A 16,567-nucleotide genomic window follows, 5' to 3' on the forward strand; every position below is an offset into this window, starting at 1 on the left:
ACGCTACATTATGCCCAGCACCGATACCCTCCCTCTTCCCACACACTACTCCACAGCTTTAACTACCACATCCACTCAGATTACAAAGGCAGCAAATCTTTTATTTTCTGACACTTTAAAATTCTCACTTGAAATACCCCCAAAACATAGAAGTTTTTAAAAAGTTTAAGAGTTGCAAATGTGAGTTCCTGACAAACAGAAGAGGGCAAGTGACAAGCAAGATGATGTTCAAATCCCCAGGCAGAAAATACTCTTCCCACCTTCCTTTGGCCTCTAACCTTTAATTCCTTGTAATAGCCAAGGTCTCCTGGGCCCCTCAGCACTGCAGCCTAGAATCCAAGCACCAGAGATTGTGCAAGCCAGAGGGGAAGTCCTGAAAAATGCTCATTGGAACAAGTTGCAGCTCATGTATATGGGGGTGGCTCAGCAAGTCCCATCCAACCCTCAATTAGGTGACACTGCTCTGCACACAAATGTAGCTTTCTGTAACAGGGCTCTTCTCATTGTCGCCCTTCAGGGAGAGAATGGAAACGTGGAAATCAGGCCCTGAATAACCTCTCTCTGTGGCTGGCAGTTTCATGAGACAGGTGAGCAGTTCTCACAGCCCACTACCCTGTTTCCCAAACATGCACTACCACCGTTCAATTCATACTGGCTGCGAGCTCAGCAGACTGCTCCACAAACTAAGATTAAATTAACCCATCTAACAGGGAAAAAAAAGTAGTTGGGGGAACCATTTTCTACCAGACATGAGTTGCACCAGAAATAAGGAGGCAGTGACATAACTGGAGGGAAAGCAAGCCCTCCCCTCAGCAGCAGTAAGGCAGTGTATTATCTCAGTTGCTCATGAAATCTCAGTTTAGACTGCAAGTTATGAACTCGTTTGAGGCTCCCCATACCGAACACGTGCTTGTAGCTAACACTTCAAACCTTACAGCATCAGGCTTTATTTGCCTTAGGGCTATGGGGAAAATGGCATTTTACTTGAGAGGGATTTAACAGATGGAGAACAGCTCAAAGAGCAAGTGATCCAAACCAGAAAAGAAATTTAAGGCATTAATGATACATTCACGTTGACTCCTAACAAGCTGCACAGCACATTGCTGGGAGTAAGCATAAGCTGACATGTTTTATGTTCAGAGAGAACAAGGAGTAACGCGACGCTGCAGTCAGAGCCTCTGAAACAAACACTCAGCAAAAAGCAGAGATGGGTAGAAAAGTGGGCTTTATCTCCTCTGCCTCCTTACCCAATACCCACTGAGCCAAACCACAACCTCCATGCATCCGAGTTTCTGCACATCTCCACTCCCCAGCTACATTCCCAAAGTGTTATCAAGAGTGCCACAGCAGTACTATAGACCTTGGTCTTTCTGACAACAGCCTCCAACTTGCAACTGCGAACAACTACACTAAGGTGTGTTTAGATTCTGCTTCTCTAAGTACTCTAGCTAGTGGCCTCAACAGGAGTGGAAGGAAAAGGAAGGTAGGAATTTATTGCAAGGTGAAACCATAAAAGAAAACAGGAAAGAAGAACCCTGTCACACTGCAACTGTGAACTTGAAATGTCAGATGGGGTTGGAGATTACAGCCAGAGGGTTCAAATCAGTTGTTGCTCTTACAGTAACTAGCCAAAGGCAAGTCACAATACTTGCCATTTCACAGGTATCTGAGCTAAACTGGCTGAAAAAAGAAGTGGGGGGTTAAGATACAGGAGAATGATTTCTTTTTCTTCTACTAGATGGGCAGGAAACTGAAATGAAAAACCACTGCCAGCCTTTTAAAATAAGACTGTAGAAAATTTAAGTCTTGGAGGTCACCCTAGTGGTGCCAGTAACACCAGCTCAAGGACGGTTCCAAATTAGGGGCCTAAACTCGAATTAGAAGTGAAAGGGGGAAACATCCAACCATTCTCCCACACTCCCACGCTGGAGCTGCCTGTCCAACAATGGGCTAGGGGAGGTAGCATTCCAGGCAGGCTTGACATCCATGAAGTCCACATGCCCATCCAAGCCATTCTGGTGAGCAGATGGTTTATGAATTCCAAAGGAAACATTCTCAGTCACTTTCAAACTTGACGGAATTGACTTGGGTTGATATAGTGCCCCCACGGTAGCTGCCTCGTTTTTTCTTTGTCTTCTCATGGCGGAAAGACTTGCCTTTAGTGAATTTCAGGATATTGTTAGCCTTCTCACCCCAGTCACCAGCTGCTCCTTTCTGTGAGGGATGAAGAGGAAAAAGCAATTCAGGTCAGCAGCCAAAAGAGTAAAGGCAACGCTTTGCACTTCATCCTACCCAGCAAATACCAGTACTTTAACACTGGAGCTGATACACTCTCTGATGGACCTCCTGCCAGTGCTCACACATTTCCTAACAGCACCTCCTGGTGGAAAAAATTCCCACCTAAAAGACTGCCCACAAGCACACCAAGGCTGCTTTGACCACTCCAGGCACCACCTAGCCCTACCTTTGCTTCAAATGAGTTATCAGCAACACGGGCATCGACCTCAATTTCTTCTTCCCTTACACGACGGAACGGAGAGGCTGGCTGTTACAGAGACAGAAAACAAGATACAGTAAGTGCACACAGGCGTGTGACACTCCTTTAGTGACAACCTTCTTCCTTCCTTGCCCTGCAAATAGGAGCCCTGTTCACATCACCTCAATCTTAAAGTGTTTCTCAGATTCTTAGTTCTCTTCTTCAGATCAAGCAGCTCAGGGATGCTCCTGTGCAAGCGTGCCCAATCAACCTTTGCCAGGATAATATTATGCACATATGTGCACTCCCTAGGGTTCTCCATGTAAGGTTCAAGTGCTTGAAGAACAAGCAAAAATACAAATAATCCTGTGGGCCTAACCTCCCCCAAAAGAACCCAAAACAAGGCTACTTGTTCAGGAGGCAGAGATGCCTCTCCCACCAGTCGCTGCAGTCCACCGTCACTCACCTGCTTCACCTTAGGAACTGTGTGTGGTGTTTTGGCTTTGATCTTTGCCTTTTTACTATGTGGTGTCTCCGGCTCCTGAACATCTTCCCTCTTCTGTTTCTTCCTGATCGTGCCTGTTAGATGTACAGCAGTAAAACTTCAAAGGGAGTAACTGCATTGTGGGAAAGGTAATGGCATCTCTCCCCCAAAATGCAAACCCAGTGTTGACACAGATGTGAGAATCAGCCCCTGCATTACCTCACCCAGAAAACAGACACTTAACAGCAATTCTGGGTCAGCAAGGATTTTGCCACCCTATCCTAATTGATAAAGATAATTTTGTGGCAGAGGGTAGAGAGGTAGTGCATTTGACAAGGTTCTGTTCATTAAAATTCACGAGTTCTTGGAGTCACACAGTATGCACTTGCACACATCACTAGTGCATTCAAAGTTCTTTTCCTCCTGGAGGGATAAAGATTGATACTGTGCATGGGGCATCATCTATGGTGTCCCACTCAGAGACAAGGTCCTCTGGCAGTCGGCCTTGCTGTCACTAACGATCTTGTGCAGGCACGGATGTAAACAACTGCACAGAAATGTACTTCATGTTACCACAGATCCCATTGCCAGCAATATGAAATAGACAAAAAAGATCACATCAAATTAAAAACTAGCCTTTCCCTCTCAGTACTGCACCAGATGGCATAATCTAACAGCACACAGAGACTAGACTGAATACTGTTTAGGAAAGGCTCTCATTCATGCTTAGCTCAGGAACATTGCCTGACAGGTAATACCTCCATTGACTTTTCCAGTCTCTTCTTCAGAGCTGCTTTCACTGCTGCTACTGCTGCCACCAGCTGGCTTAGACTTGAGGTTGTTTGCTGCTCGTGTGGATACTTGTGCTTTCTCTGTGGAGGCAGGGGTCTTAGAACCGTTCTGTGCCCCTTTTCCTGCCTTTTTGGGCTTCTGATCCTCTTCGCTAGAACTATCAGATGAGCTGCTACTACTACTAGGAGCAGCTGTCTTCTTCCCCACAGTTGCTTTTGCTGCCCCTGCAGATTTGGTGGCTGGTTTCACTGCTGGCTTCTTTTCTTCTTCACTGCTTGAGCTACCAGAGTCAGAAGTATCTGCTTTGGGAGCTGGGGTAGGTTTGGACACCGGCTTACCCACTTTGCCAACTAGTTTAGCTGGAGTGCTTTTCGTCTTCTCATCCTCAGAGGTGCTGGAGCTGCTATCTGAATCAGAGCTACTTTGTGCTTTCTTTGTGGCAGCTTGTGACTTCTTTGTGGCAGGGGCTGCTGCTTTAGTTGTGGGCTTCACAGGGGCCCTCTTATCAGAGCTATCAGAATCTAGAATGGAAAGGAAAAGAATAATCAAGGCCAAGCCCAATTCCTTCAACATCAAGCTAACACACAGATTCAGTGTTGATACACAGTGCACTTCATCAGCTGCTTGAAACAACACTGCAATGGGTTTTCCTGAACAACTGCACTCTCATATCCTGCCTAGGAACACAGAGGTCTGAGCAAGCACCACATGCAAACAGAAATTCTCCTTTTCTTCTACCCCAATACCTGAGCTGTCTGAGGAGGAACTTGAGTCCTTCTTTGCTTGTCCAGGCTTGACAGGTACTTTTGCTGGTTTGGAAGTATTCTTCATCACAGGTTGTTTAGCTTGGAGTTTACTCCCTACCTTCTTCTTGTCATCTTCGGAGCTAGAATCTAAACCAAAAAGAGGATGTTCTTTAACTTTGTAAGCTTCTGGTGAGAGTTACTTCAGTAATAATGTATATAACACATGGGGAAGTGAAAAGCACAACAGGTTGTGGCCCAAGGCTGAGCCACTAGCAATAAGCAGCATTTGATGAAGAACTGAATGGCCAGGGGACAGCATTCATCTTTCCACGTAACATCTTCAGTGGGAGGAAGTGGAAACAAGCAGTTTAAGTTCTTTACTAATGCATGCACAAGGAAGCAGATATTTGGAGAACAATGTAGAAGAGGTACAGACAAAGGACTGGAGAAAAAGTAAGTACCGGTATCAAAAAGAACAAACTCAGGGAGAACAAATATCAAGAAAAGAGGCTATGTGGTAAAGATCAGACAAGAAATTAGGAGACAAAACTGTCAAAGCAAGGAAAGTGAGGCAGCAACAGCACAGTATCTCATTTTAGCTTTTTTATTTCCTGTATCAGATGTGCTTAGCAGCAGTCTGAGGATGGACTGGAGACTCCTGTGTACAAACATGCCTTTGTATTGTGTGTCACAGCAATCTGGAATGCTAAGCCTGATCTATTCCAACATTGCTGAACACTTTAATAACAATAATTGAAAGCTTGTCTACTTGAGAGACCAGGCAACAAACCCAGAAAACACAGAACTCCTGCCACTTGAAGTATCACACAGTCTAGTGCTAGCTGTCTGCAGACAGACAGGCAGTTGCCACCCACAGTCCCTGCCGTGGCACCAGAGGTGTGGAGATACCCAACAAGAGCACTTTGAACTTGGAGGGGAAATGTAGCACATAAGGAGCTTACACGGGACACACAGCATCGCAAGCCTTACACCCGATCAACAGAAGACACAAAGCACACTGCCTCCATTTCTAGGGTCACGTTTGGAGAAGGCATCTTTTGAGTCTATTTTGAACTTGGTACGGCAACATTTTTTATTTTGGAAACTTCTCCCAAACACAATGGGATAACAGAACCTAAACATCTGAAGACACAGATCCTCAAAAAGTGTCACCATTAACCTTCCTGGAGAAACCTGATACACATGATGCCCCACCCTCTCCGTCCAGCAATATGCAGACCTTTCTGCACTTGCCAATGGTCTCACAGTCAGACTCCACCCTGCATAGCAAGCTGTTTTTTTCAGTTTCACATCTTGTTAGCTATGAAGACTGTGAAGCTTTTGAGCTCATAGGCTAAAGATCTTAGAAGATACACCACTACACAGCAACCTGACCAATAAACATTAACACACAAAAAAAAAAATCAAAACTTTATTTCTTGAATTACCTGAGTCACTGTCAGAACTGGATTCAGCCTTCTTGTTAGTTGCAGCTTTCTTCTGGGGGCCAGGGATTGTTTTAGCTACTACTACTTTGCCTGCAAAAGCAAGTTTAAAATTAACAGGCCACATCCACACCAAACCTTTGTCCCAAGATCCAAACTTTTCCAGATGTGAAAAAGCTCCCTTCTCACTGCACCAGCCATTCAGCCAGCACGTCGGAAGTCAAGCAAGGACCGGGCCAGCTGCAGTAATGGGCCTGGCTTACTCCCACTAAACTAGATCCTGATGATTTTCCAAACCAACACGTGCAAAGTAATCTGAACTGCACATAGTTTGGATCCACAGGTTGTACACAGTGTTGTTTGGGATTCCTTCAGATTACTCAGAAGCTTCCAGAGAAGCAAATGGCAACACCGACCAAAGTCGAATGGCTTTTTCATGGAAATCAAGACAGCCAAAACGTCGTCTGCACCATGGACTACTTCCTCTGCAGCGTCCTCCCCTCACAACATACCTGCTCCTCCCTTTGGGGGCACCTGCTCTGCCTCATCGCTACTGTCTGAAGAGTCACTGCTCTCAGCCTTTTTTGCAGGAGCTTTGGCAAGGCCCTTCTTTGTCTGTGTAGCTTGAGGAGGTGGTACAGCACTGTACTGACCTGTGAAGAGAGACACAGCATTCAGAAGCCTGCATAATGCAAGCAGCACACAAGATATTTTTTTGTCATTGGAATACAGCACTTCTGCTATTGGGTTCCATTTATTTCCCTTCTGTAGCTGCGATCAAAGATACTAGCTTATAATTTGAAAGGTTACACCTACCCCACTGCTACCTCCTGTTTCTACTGTGAGTTCAACTCTCCTCTGGGAGTTCAGCTGACCCAATCATGTCTGCAGAAGTTTTCTCTGCACTTAGAGAAGAATGGGAGCTTGTGTTGCCAAACTTTTTCAGAAAAAAAAAAAATCCAGAGATGTGGATTGTTTTCATTTACTGCCTTCTCAAATCGTCTAGTTAGAGAACAGACATCAGTTTCAATGCTTGATCCTCCACTCAGATCAGCTCTCTACTGGAATCCTAAAAGCACTATATGATATTGAATAGGGGCTCATTTACCCCATCAGCTGGATTGCAACTGAATGGCCCTGGATAGCTCACAGAAAAACCTAGAAGAGCTTCAATTGCTGCAGTTACAGAATAACCAAACAACTGGTAAATTACTTCCCAAATCCTGGCAGACAGGAAAACTGCAAGAATGTACTTAAAGGCTACCCGAATAGAAGACATGCAAACCAAGCAGACTGTCACAATTTCCCTCACTCCTCATCCCTTGCTGAGGGAGGAGCTGAACTATAAGCTTAGACCAAACAGCACACACGAAGAGCCACTGTATTTCTGGCTCATGATACCACCACCTGGAATCTTGCATGCAACAAGACTTGCCTGTGCCCTGCACACACTTCTCCTGGGACAGCAGGACTAGCAGAAAGCATCCTCCCACGTGTAGCAGCAGTGGTATTTAGTACTTACCAGACTTCGGCTTTTGTTTTGCAGGTGGTTTTTCATCGTCTGAGCCATCAGATGAGTCCTCACTGCTGGAACTTTCTTTGGCATGTTTGTTTTGCCCTGGACGTGCTTGAATAGCTGCAGGTTTTGGCAGAGGTGATTTCTTGGGAACAGCCTTATCACAAGAAGGAAAGAAATACACGTTTAAAAAAAGACGTTAGAGAAATCTTGTGGGGACAGCTGCATGTGGACGTTGTTTAACTCTACGCCTTACTTGGGAGCAAATTTTGAAGACAAAGGGATTAACAAAGATTCTCAAATGCAATTTTGAGGAAACGCATGAGCATCATGATCTTTCTAGCCACTATGCTGCTGTTTTCTGCTCCATGAATCCCTAATGAAGAACTCCTCTTACTAAGGGGCACAGAACTGACTGCAATGGTAGCAACTCCCACTTGATTAAACAACAACTATGATTATTTTTGTGTTGCAGAAAACATTTTTAGTGGAAAACTCTGTTCTAGATAGCTAAGCACGAAAGAATCATGCAAAAGTGAACATATAATGGAGACTACAATATGGTTATGACACAATCAGATGTCTTCCTGTAAAAGGAAGGAGCAGAGGAAGCGGTAAGGAGGTATTAGGGAAGACAGACAGGGCATGGAGAGGTGCTAGAACACATAATCCCACTGTACAAAGGAAAAGGAGGTGTAAGAGCCACAAATGCTGTGCTCAGCACCTGTGTAGTCTGTGCCTTTGTCTACATTTCACAGTCCCTACAAGAGAGAGATACACCCAGTCTTACTAAACTTCTACAGTGTTCATGAAGTTCTTCATTCTTCATGGTCTAATTTACCTTCTTCAGTGCCGCCTTTTCCTCATCAGAATCTTCACTACTGCTGCTACTGCTTGCTGCTTTTCCATTGGCGACCTTGGTAGCCACCTGGAGAGCTTTACTTCCTTTTGAGATAGGTAAAAAGGGACACTTGAAAACATGCTATGATAGATGAGGTGTAATTACATTCAGCATAAAGTAACATGAGAGAAAAGAACCACAGCAAGTTCACAGGGCAGATTAAGGCAGTACTGCAAAACTGTTCTTTTATCCTACTGCAAGCTTAGAGAAAAGTTTTCAGAAAACTGTCCCTTCTAGCTCATCAGAAGTTCCAGGACTAAAGGGTAAGAAACGACCTTCCCTGCTCTTTGAGGGAAAGACACTGGCAAAAGCACAAGTTAGTCAGTCAAGGTTGCTGACTACAGCTACTGATGCAAACAATGCAGCAGCTGGAATCAGATGTTTTGTTTGCAATTGGTTCTACACCTCTTCCATGTCAGCAGCAGACTGGAGTTCAAATGGCAGTGACAGATTTTCAGGCTGCTATGTTAATACATACGCCTTTGCCTGTAGGTACAGCCCCCAACACCTTTCCCCTGGCTTTTCTGGTTTTGCACTTTGACTTATGATACACAGTAAGAGGTACCCGATTTAGGTGTTGCTGGTTTTGGCGGCTGTTTCTTTGGTGCTGCTTCATCTGAGCTGCCTGAGTCAGAGCTGGAACTCTCTGCTTTCTTCTGAGGTTGGGTTTTGGTTCCAACTGTCTTCACCACAGGTTTTGTGCCTTTCTAAACAACAGGAGGGAAAACTGATTAGCCATGAAAAGAGAAAGAGGCTAGTAATTGGGACACATGCACAGAGAGTATTAGCAGCTGTCTCTCACAGCGGCTGCCATTTTGACTTGAAAACACTGCTCTGCCTAACGATTAGGGCCTGAAAATCCCTGGATAACAATCTTGCTCTGGGAAACCTCCCAGCACCCCATGGGAGACTTCCTTTCATAGAATCATTTTGGCTGGAAAAGACCTGTAAGATCATCAGGTCCAACCACTACCAAGCCCACCGCTAAAACATGTCCCTAAGCACCACATCTATATGTCTTTTGAACACCTTCAGGGATGGTGACTCTACCACCTCCCTAGGCAGCCTGTTCCACATTTTGAGGCTTTGCACCTCAGTCTCCAGTTCTGCCTCCTCAAAATGAGGCAGCTCTGGGACTGGCACTGTTCTCTTCCTTCTCCAGATCACACTAGTTTGAAGACTGAAAATACTGACTGGGCAACTGTAGTTCATCTCTTCTAGTGTACACTGACATAATTCTTCCTCCCCCGCCCTTCTCAAGATCATGACTGCAGCAAGAAAAAGGAAAGAGAAGATTCTCTTTTTATATATACATATATGTAGAAAAAGATGAAATTTATTTTAGCAATCGTAAATAAATTTTTCTCTGCAAAAAAAAAATTAAGCCCTGGCAGTCTTAGGATAAAAGGAAGGAGTAGACATGGATATGAAACAAAACAAAGTGGGTGCTGGACATGAAATTGATTTTTCACAAGGCCAGTCCAAATAGCACACCGTCCACTACAGAAGTGTCTTCTTACACTGCACCTGCAGCAGCCCAGGAAAAGTGAGCTAAATTTCAGAGAGAATTCTGCTGGTCAAATTTGCTATTATCCATCACTGCTAAACATGCATTAAAAAGGCTGGAAAGAAAAGCTGACCTTTGCTGGCTTCTTCTCCTCCTCCGAGTCTGAATCATCACTGGAGTCCTCACTGCTGCTCTCTGCCTTCTTGGCTGGAGGAACTGCTTTTGCCTTGGGCACAGCTGCTGCTTTAGCTGCAAATAAGAGGACAGCACACATTGATAAGTTAATTCAAAACTTTCATGTACCTATATCCTGCACCCGTGTGTATCAGGGCAAAAGGACAGACTAAGATTATTAAACCATGATTGAAGTTCACAAAGCTGACTTTGTTTCTTGAGCACGGTACAGCAAAAGACTCCAAAACAGGTAGGTGAGAGGATAAAACAAATTCTAGATTTTCTTTGTCGTGTACACATTTAAGCACAGACTTCTATCGCCAAAAAGGACACCCCACAAGGAAAGTGCCCCCCCAAACTGAGATAACATTAAGTGGGTCTGGACACCTTCCAGCTTACAAAAACCCGCTGAACAAGCGCAGATTTCCAAAGGGAACCACTGCAACGCTGTGTTAAGGTTCCAGACACTTTGCTTAATGCGTTTTAGCCAAATCTACTCCTTCCTGGTTACTGAATGCTTTTTAATAACGTGGAGCCAAAGAAATCATTTTTCCTCAAATCATATTTGCAACTGTCCTTATCAAAGAAAAAACAGATCTAAGTTCAAATTGATGTTTAGGATAGCTCAAGTTGAAGACCACTTTTCTTTCTGTGTCTCTCCCTCTCCTTGTCTACTTCTTCCCTCCCACAAATCTCCTGCTGGATACACACAAATTTGCATACACCGTGATTAAGGCAAGGCGTAAGAACAATTCCAGATGAAAAGGGAAAATACAGCTCACCACATACCGAAGCACAGTGTAGGGATGTATTTTTTGATAGCACAGGACACAGCCTTGAGAGAAAGGAGGGTAGTAACCTCACATGAACAGCAGGTGAGCAAGGATGCTTGGCATTTCTCTGGAACTCCAGGATACCGTGTACAAATGCTCTGCATCAAACAGTGCCCACCAATACAGAGGAGCCTGACAAATCCTAGCCATGCAGGAGTTTTGTCAAATTATGCATATTTTAACAAATGTGAAAGCACTTATAAAACCTTAATCAGTTTTCCTACAATAGCAAGATAAGAAAAAACACCCTTTAAAGCTCTCAGTGAAATTAAGAGTCCCCAGAAAACAGAGAGAAAAAAAAAAAATCATGAAGCAGCTGCCTCCAACATAGAGAGTACTTGCTCAATCTACATGCATTCCAATTTCACTCAAGATTTAAATCAACACCTAATCTGAATGTGCAGCAGGAATAACCCTGCCTAGATAGCCTACCAGTGTTTGGAATGCAGAATCTCAATATAGGCAAGGTAACGAAGGTGCTACTTCAACAGTACCTTCAAGACTCAATCCAGACCAATGCCTTCACCAATCTCAGCCAAGAGAGACAAACCGAATGGCTAAAGTCTCTAGTGGACACAAACCCTATTGTGCTTAAGTTATAACTGAGATCACCCTCAGCTAGGATGAACCTACCTTACAGACCACGGGCAGAAGACCTGCCAGAAACAAGATCAGTCAATACAAGCCCAGTCCTTGATAGCTGCTGAAGGACCTCAAACGAGCCACTACAGCTGAGCTCTATATCCGGGGTCAAACACGACCCTGGCCTGCCCTAGGGCCGCGCACAAACCCCACCTGGTTTCTTGGCGGGGGGCGTCTCATCCTCCTCGCTGGAGCTGTCATCGCTGCTGGAGGACGGCTTCCTCTTCGCCTGCGGGCCGTTGGGAACGAGCTTTCTCTTCTTGGCCGCTGGAGACCTACAAGGAGAAAGGCTGAGCTGGGGGCTACGAGGCGAGAGCCGGCCGGCGGCTGGTGCCGCGGGGAGCCCGGCAGCGCGCCCCCCGCCCCCGCCAAGCGCGGCCCCCGGGGCACTTACTTCAGCCAGTAACTGAAGATGTCCAGGAGGGAGGCTGCGTTGGGGTCCTGCTCCTTCTAAACCGAGAGAGAGGCCGCGTCAGCCGCACAGCCAGCCGGCCGCCCGGCCAGCCGCGCCCCCCCGCGCTCACCGCCGCCCGCCCGCCCGCCCGCCCCGCTCACCGCCCCCCCCCCCCCCCTCACCGCCGCCGCCTCCCTGGCGAAGGCGCGCGCGGCGCCCTCGAAGTGGTTCTCGCGCAGGAAGGCGAGCACGAAGGGGAAGAGGTCGCTGGGCACCGCGCGCCACTCCGCCATGCTGCCCCGCCGCCACGTGCCGCCTGCGCGCACGCGCGCGCAGGAGCCACGCACCGACGCGCGCACGCGCGCGCCGCTTCGGCTCCGCCCCCGCCGCCATGTTGGCCGGGTTGTGAGGGGGCGCGGTAGTGGGGAGGCGAGTTCCGGTGCTTGGCAGCGGCGGCCGGGAGGAGAGGCTTGTTAGCGGCAGAGGAAGGACCTGCGGGGCTCAGCGGCGACAGCCGCGTCTGGGTGAAGGCAACAAGCAGGGCGGGAAGGCTGCTTGTGGTGCCGGGCAGGCTTAGGGCCCGCAGCGGGGAGGAAGAGGTGGGACCTCGGGTCAGCCTCTGCCGGGGGACTGGGGAGCGCGCATACGACATTGGAAGAGGGAAGGCTTTAGTCCACTTGAGCTCCTTCGCCCCTCAGTCTACTTCTAGTTGTAATCCATTTTAACTATAGATTAAATATCGTTGAAAGGAGAATGGTAGGGAGCAGAAGGAGCAAGGCTGCTCTATGGAGGAGAGCAAAGCATCGGCTATGGCCAACCTCAGTGCTTACAGTGTCCTCACCAACAGAGTGCAATCCAACATAACTTGAACGTGGCAAATAGAACTAGATGTTGACAACGAGATCCTCGGCAGTCCCAGGAAACGTGAGCTATGAACCAGGTCTAGGATCCACATGAGCAATCTATTCAGGAGCAAAAGATGGTGCCAGAGAAAAGGCTAAGGTAAAAGTAACATTGTGGGTCTGAAAGGACTTAGAGTAAGTTGGAGCCAGAGAGGGACTTGGGGAAAAGTTTACTTTGACATATGTTTGAAGGGTATTAAGGAGGTAAGATTGGACATAAGGCTTGAAACAGGTACACTTACAAAATAGGGTAGGCAAGTACTGAAGACCTAGGCCTGAGCTTAAATGGAGCTCCTGGGCCTATGGGCAAAGGGTGGGTGTGGAAGCCCCAGGTGAGGCTGATCAGGACCCTGATAGGGAGATTTCATTCACCTGTTGTATATTGCCGTGGCTTTAAATTAGTCATTCAAATTTTGTCTTTGAAGCTGAAGGTTTGCTCTTGTGGATGGAGTGCTCTGTTCTCCTTGCCTTTGTCATGGGGCTTTTTTTTTTAGTCTCTTCAATAGAATGTATCATAAAGCCTGCTGAGGGCAAAGAAAGAAGAGTCCTACACTGAAAACCATGAGTTAGAGCTGCCAGGGTCAAACAAGCAGCAGTAGTAGGTAGTATTGTGAGCTTTACATTTCCCCTATGTAGCCCTCTGCTCTTAACCATTTGCAAATGCTGCTGTTCCCTGTGGGGGTTCTGTTCCCTCGTATGCAGTTAGGTGGTACCTGCTGAATACACCCTTGGGCAGGTGCTGTGCCCAGCAGAGCACCCCTGCTGCTGGTGTTTATGGAAGGTGACGCATTTGCGCTGCTGGGGAAATAAAAGCAGCTTACACAGTGGTAGATTGTACCGTAAGATTCTGTCATTTTGTACAGGGCTGTTGCCTGTAGTGTAGAAAAGGGATGTTCAGCTGAGGGCTTGTTAAATATGTGTACTTTGTTTTCAGATGTCCCTGATCTGGCCTTTCCCTCTTACATATGGAATAGCTTGGGGCTGTGTTACAGAAGGAAAATTGTTTTCAGGAACCAGTCTTTCTCAGTTCTTGTAGCTTCCATCCACAGTAAGCTACAGCTGCAAGCTTCAGCTGCAAAGCTCAGCACAAGTTCTATGCTTTTGTTTGCATCAGAAATGAAGAGATGCAGCCGTTGCTGGTAAACTGTCCTTATTTTAAGTCCTGTCTGAAGTAACTGCTGTGAGGAACCAGGGAAACTACTGGCTGTATTTGCTTCACTGGCTCACTTTGCTTCTTGCCTGGTTAGTAAGAATCTCCCTCTCCTGCCAGGCCTTTTCCACTTAGATGTGTTCCCAGATGCTGTGTGATTGCTTCTTTTCAGAGGTGTGTGGCTATCGAGGTGTGTTCCCCTGCGTTGTGCCTGATGACCTGGCAGGGCAGTAACCATGCAAGGAAAGCTATTTTGTTCTTGTATTCCTCAAGGCAGTAGTGGGAGATCCTGGTATCTAAAAAGCAAGCAAATTCAACTGATGTATGCTACTGCTTGTGAATTCCTTTGCTGCCCTCACCTACTCCTCAGTCTTTTCAGTCCTTTCCCATGACTGGTGCATCTCTTTCGTTGAGGCTGTGGGGAGAGCTATTCACCTCAGAAGAGAACATTCCTGTGAGAAGTCTCTGCTCTTCCCACATTTCGTGGGCAAGAAAAAGTGAAGAGAGATGGCATAGGTATTCAAACACTTCATGAATCCTTTCTTTATTCACTTTGTGAATCCCTGAAAAGTACCTAGCAAAAAAGCAATGGCTCCAGAAAGAGCAATCTAGTCTTTTTCTTTGAACAGGGATAAGACAGACCCTTGAGAACAACGCTGCAAACGCAACTGCTGCTGTGAATTGAAGGTTAAGACTTGTACAGTCAATTTTGGGCAAGGGAGGATGGAAAGCTCCCTCTATTTCCTCATTTTGTTCTTAATTCATTACAAGCTGTGTAACTCTTTCCCTTAGGCCAGCCTAATGTTCTGGGGTGTGAAGGGGCTTTTGCCTCAATTTGTGACCTGAGTTTTTAGGTGGAGGCTGCTGTAAAGGTTGCTGAAACAACATGCTAGCAGTTATTTTACTTAAGCCCCTTTGGGGAGGCACATTCATTTCACTTTAGTGACTTAGAAAGTTTAAACCCTGAAGAGGTTTCCTCTGGGCTTTGCATCGATAACATAAAATACACAGCATCCAATGTGACACTGATACATATGGAGAAGCCTCATGGGTTCCCACAGAGCAGGAAGCTGACTCTGCTAGCCCTTTGTATGATACTGCAAGGTTTTAAAGAGAGAAAGAATTTAAAAGCTTGTTCGAAGGAGCATGTTAAAATCCTCATCTAACATCAGAGAGATTATTTTGTTTAACTTTTTATTCTGGAAGTTGGAAGATAAACAGCTTTACAAGGCAAATCATGTGGAACAATCATTATGAAGTCATATACAGGGTTATCCATCTGTTTTACTGGTTCTTAATATATTATTCCATAATAGTCAAGTAATTTGGCTAGAGACTGTAGTTTCGAACTAGTAAATTTTTGTCCCTCACATAAATCCCAGGTAGATTCTGTATTTGCACACTTCTCTAGTGCCCAAGTGTTCTTTATTCAATTGTACGTTTTCAGGATGATTCAGATGGCAAAGTGCTGGTTTTCTCTCTGCGTTCCTGGAGTTTCCCATAAGGCTGTATCATCAAGAAAGTCTCTTTTGTCCTACTGCTTTCTTATTGTGGGAGCAAACATTCTGGTTTTGGAAGACAGGCTGTGGCACACCATTTGTAAGCTTAAAGTAGGTTTTAGGTAAAGAAAGATTTGGAGGTAACAGGAGAGTTTGACCAACTTCTAAGACAAGAGTTGGTTAGTAGAAAACAGTTCGTTCCATACTGTTTGAAACCAGCTCTGTTCTAATGTGAGTGTTGGTGACATTGAGCTGCCCACAGAATGTCCTTCAACTGCTTCGGAGCGACTGTCTTGACTGGGGAAATAGACTGTGAGGAATCTGCCTTTGATTTGCTGGAGTGTGTCAATGAAAGACTTTACTGGTTCTCAAAGCAAAGAAAAGTTTCTGAATGCAAATCAGTGCAACTGTTTTTTCCAAGTTTGCAAAGGAATAGTCTGAATTATTTAAGCAGAATCTGTTGCTTTGTCTTCAGCAGCAAAATGAAATTGAGTCCTGCTTTCTGACCTCCAACAGCATCCTTCCATTGCTATTTTCTCTGTGCTCAAACATGAGCGTAGTCATGTGGAATCTGGTAAATCGAAGTTAAAAGCATCTTCCAGAGGAAAACACGTGGAGCTACTTCATTCTACATGGTACAACCTGTTTTTCCCTTAGGAAAAAACAAAACTCCTTGCTGATAGGAGACACAAGTCAAACCCTAAGTTAGGGGTGTGCATAAAGCAGGTCTGGCATGTTCTCTTCCACAGCTGTTGCTCTCAGTTTCTCGTGAATGAGGAGACGGAGTTTCTCTGCCACCGTAACACATGACCGCTGTTTCTTCGCCCAGCCAGGGCATACGCGGTCGGACCCGTGGCAGAGGGAATCTCCCTCCTGCGGCAGGAGAGCCCCGCCGAGTGCTCGGCAGGCGATGCGCCGCCGGCCGGAGTGGAGCGGGAGCCGCCCTCCGCTGCCGAGCGCCCTCCCGCCGGGCGGGAGGCGGGGCCGGGCGGCGGGACGGAGCGCCCGGCCGGGGTCGAGGAAGTGGCCGCGGGAGGGAAGCGCCGTGTCGCTCCGCCGGCGATGTGAGGGAAGGGGAGCGGCCCCTTCCCCGCCAGCCCCGGACC

The 16,567-nt window shown here is 46.4% G+C and overlaps 1 protein-coding gene across 3 annotated transcripts; it reads right to left on the minus strand.

Annotated features, from left to right (window-relative positions):
* Positions 1 to 80: 80 nt before the first annotated feature.
* NOLC1 (nucleolar and coiled-body phosphoprotein 1) lies at positions 81 to 12,203 on the minus strand. 3 transcript variants are annotated; one of them, XM_086466585.1, is made up of 14 exons: positions 12,093 to 12,203; positions 11,911 to 11,966; positions 11,670 to 11,791; positions 10,001 to 10,116; positions 8,926 to 9,067; positions 8,301 to 8,404; positions 7,466 to 7,616; positions 6,456 to 6,596; positions 5,947 to 6,036; positions 4,499 to 4,645; positions 3,719 to 4,273; positions 2,943 to 3,055; positions 2,465 to 2,545; positions 81 to 2,214 (listed from the first exon to the last, which is right to left on the minus strand). In XM_086466585.1, exons 1-14 carry the CDS (start codon positions 12,201 to 12,203, stop codon positions 2,056 to 2,058), a joined length of 2,088 nt encoding a protein of 695 aa, XP_086322711.1. In that variant the 3' UTR covers positions 81 to 2,055. The 3 variants fall into 3 exon arrangements, with proteins under 3 accessions (XP_086322711.1, XP_086322710.1, XP_086322712.1); XM_086466584.1 differs by having other exon boundaries at positions 12,072 to 12,203; XM_086466586.1 differs by having other exon boundaries at positions 8,301 to 8,416; positions 12,072 to 12,203.
* Between the last annotated feature and the right edge of the window lie 4,364 nt (positions 12,204 to 16,567).

This window comes from Leptosomus discolor, chromosome 6, assembly GCF_034619465.1.
Source record: "Leptosomus discolor isolate bLepDis1 chromosome 6, bLepDis1.hap2, whole genome shotgun sequence".
Lineage (NCBI taxonomy): Eukaryota > Metazoa > Chordata > Aves > Leptosomiformes > Leptosomidae > Leptosomus > Leptosomus discolor.

Bases quoted from the DNA above. Each gene is read 5' to 3' on its own strand.
- NOLC1 (XM_086466586.1), bottom strand. From the start codon at position 12,203: ATGGCGGAGTGGCGCGCGGTGCCCAGCGACCTCTTCCCCTTCGTGCTC. The intron at 10,117-11,669 runs GTGGGGTTTGTG...TCTTATTTGCAG, and splicing joins GCCCCCCGCCAAGAAACCAG to CTAAAGCAGCAGCTGTGCCC. The intron at 7,617-8,300 runs GTAAATTAGACC...TCTTGTGATAAG, and splicing joins AAAAGGCGGCACTGAAGAAG to GCTGTTCCCAAGAAATCACC.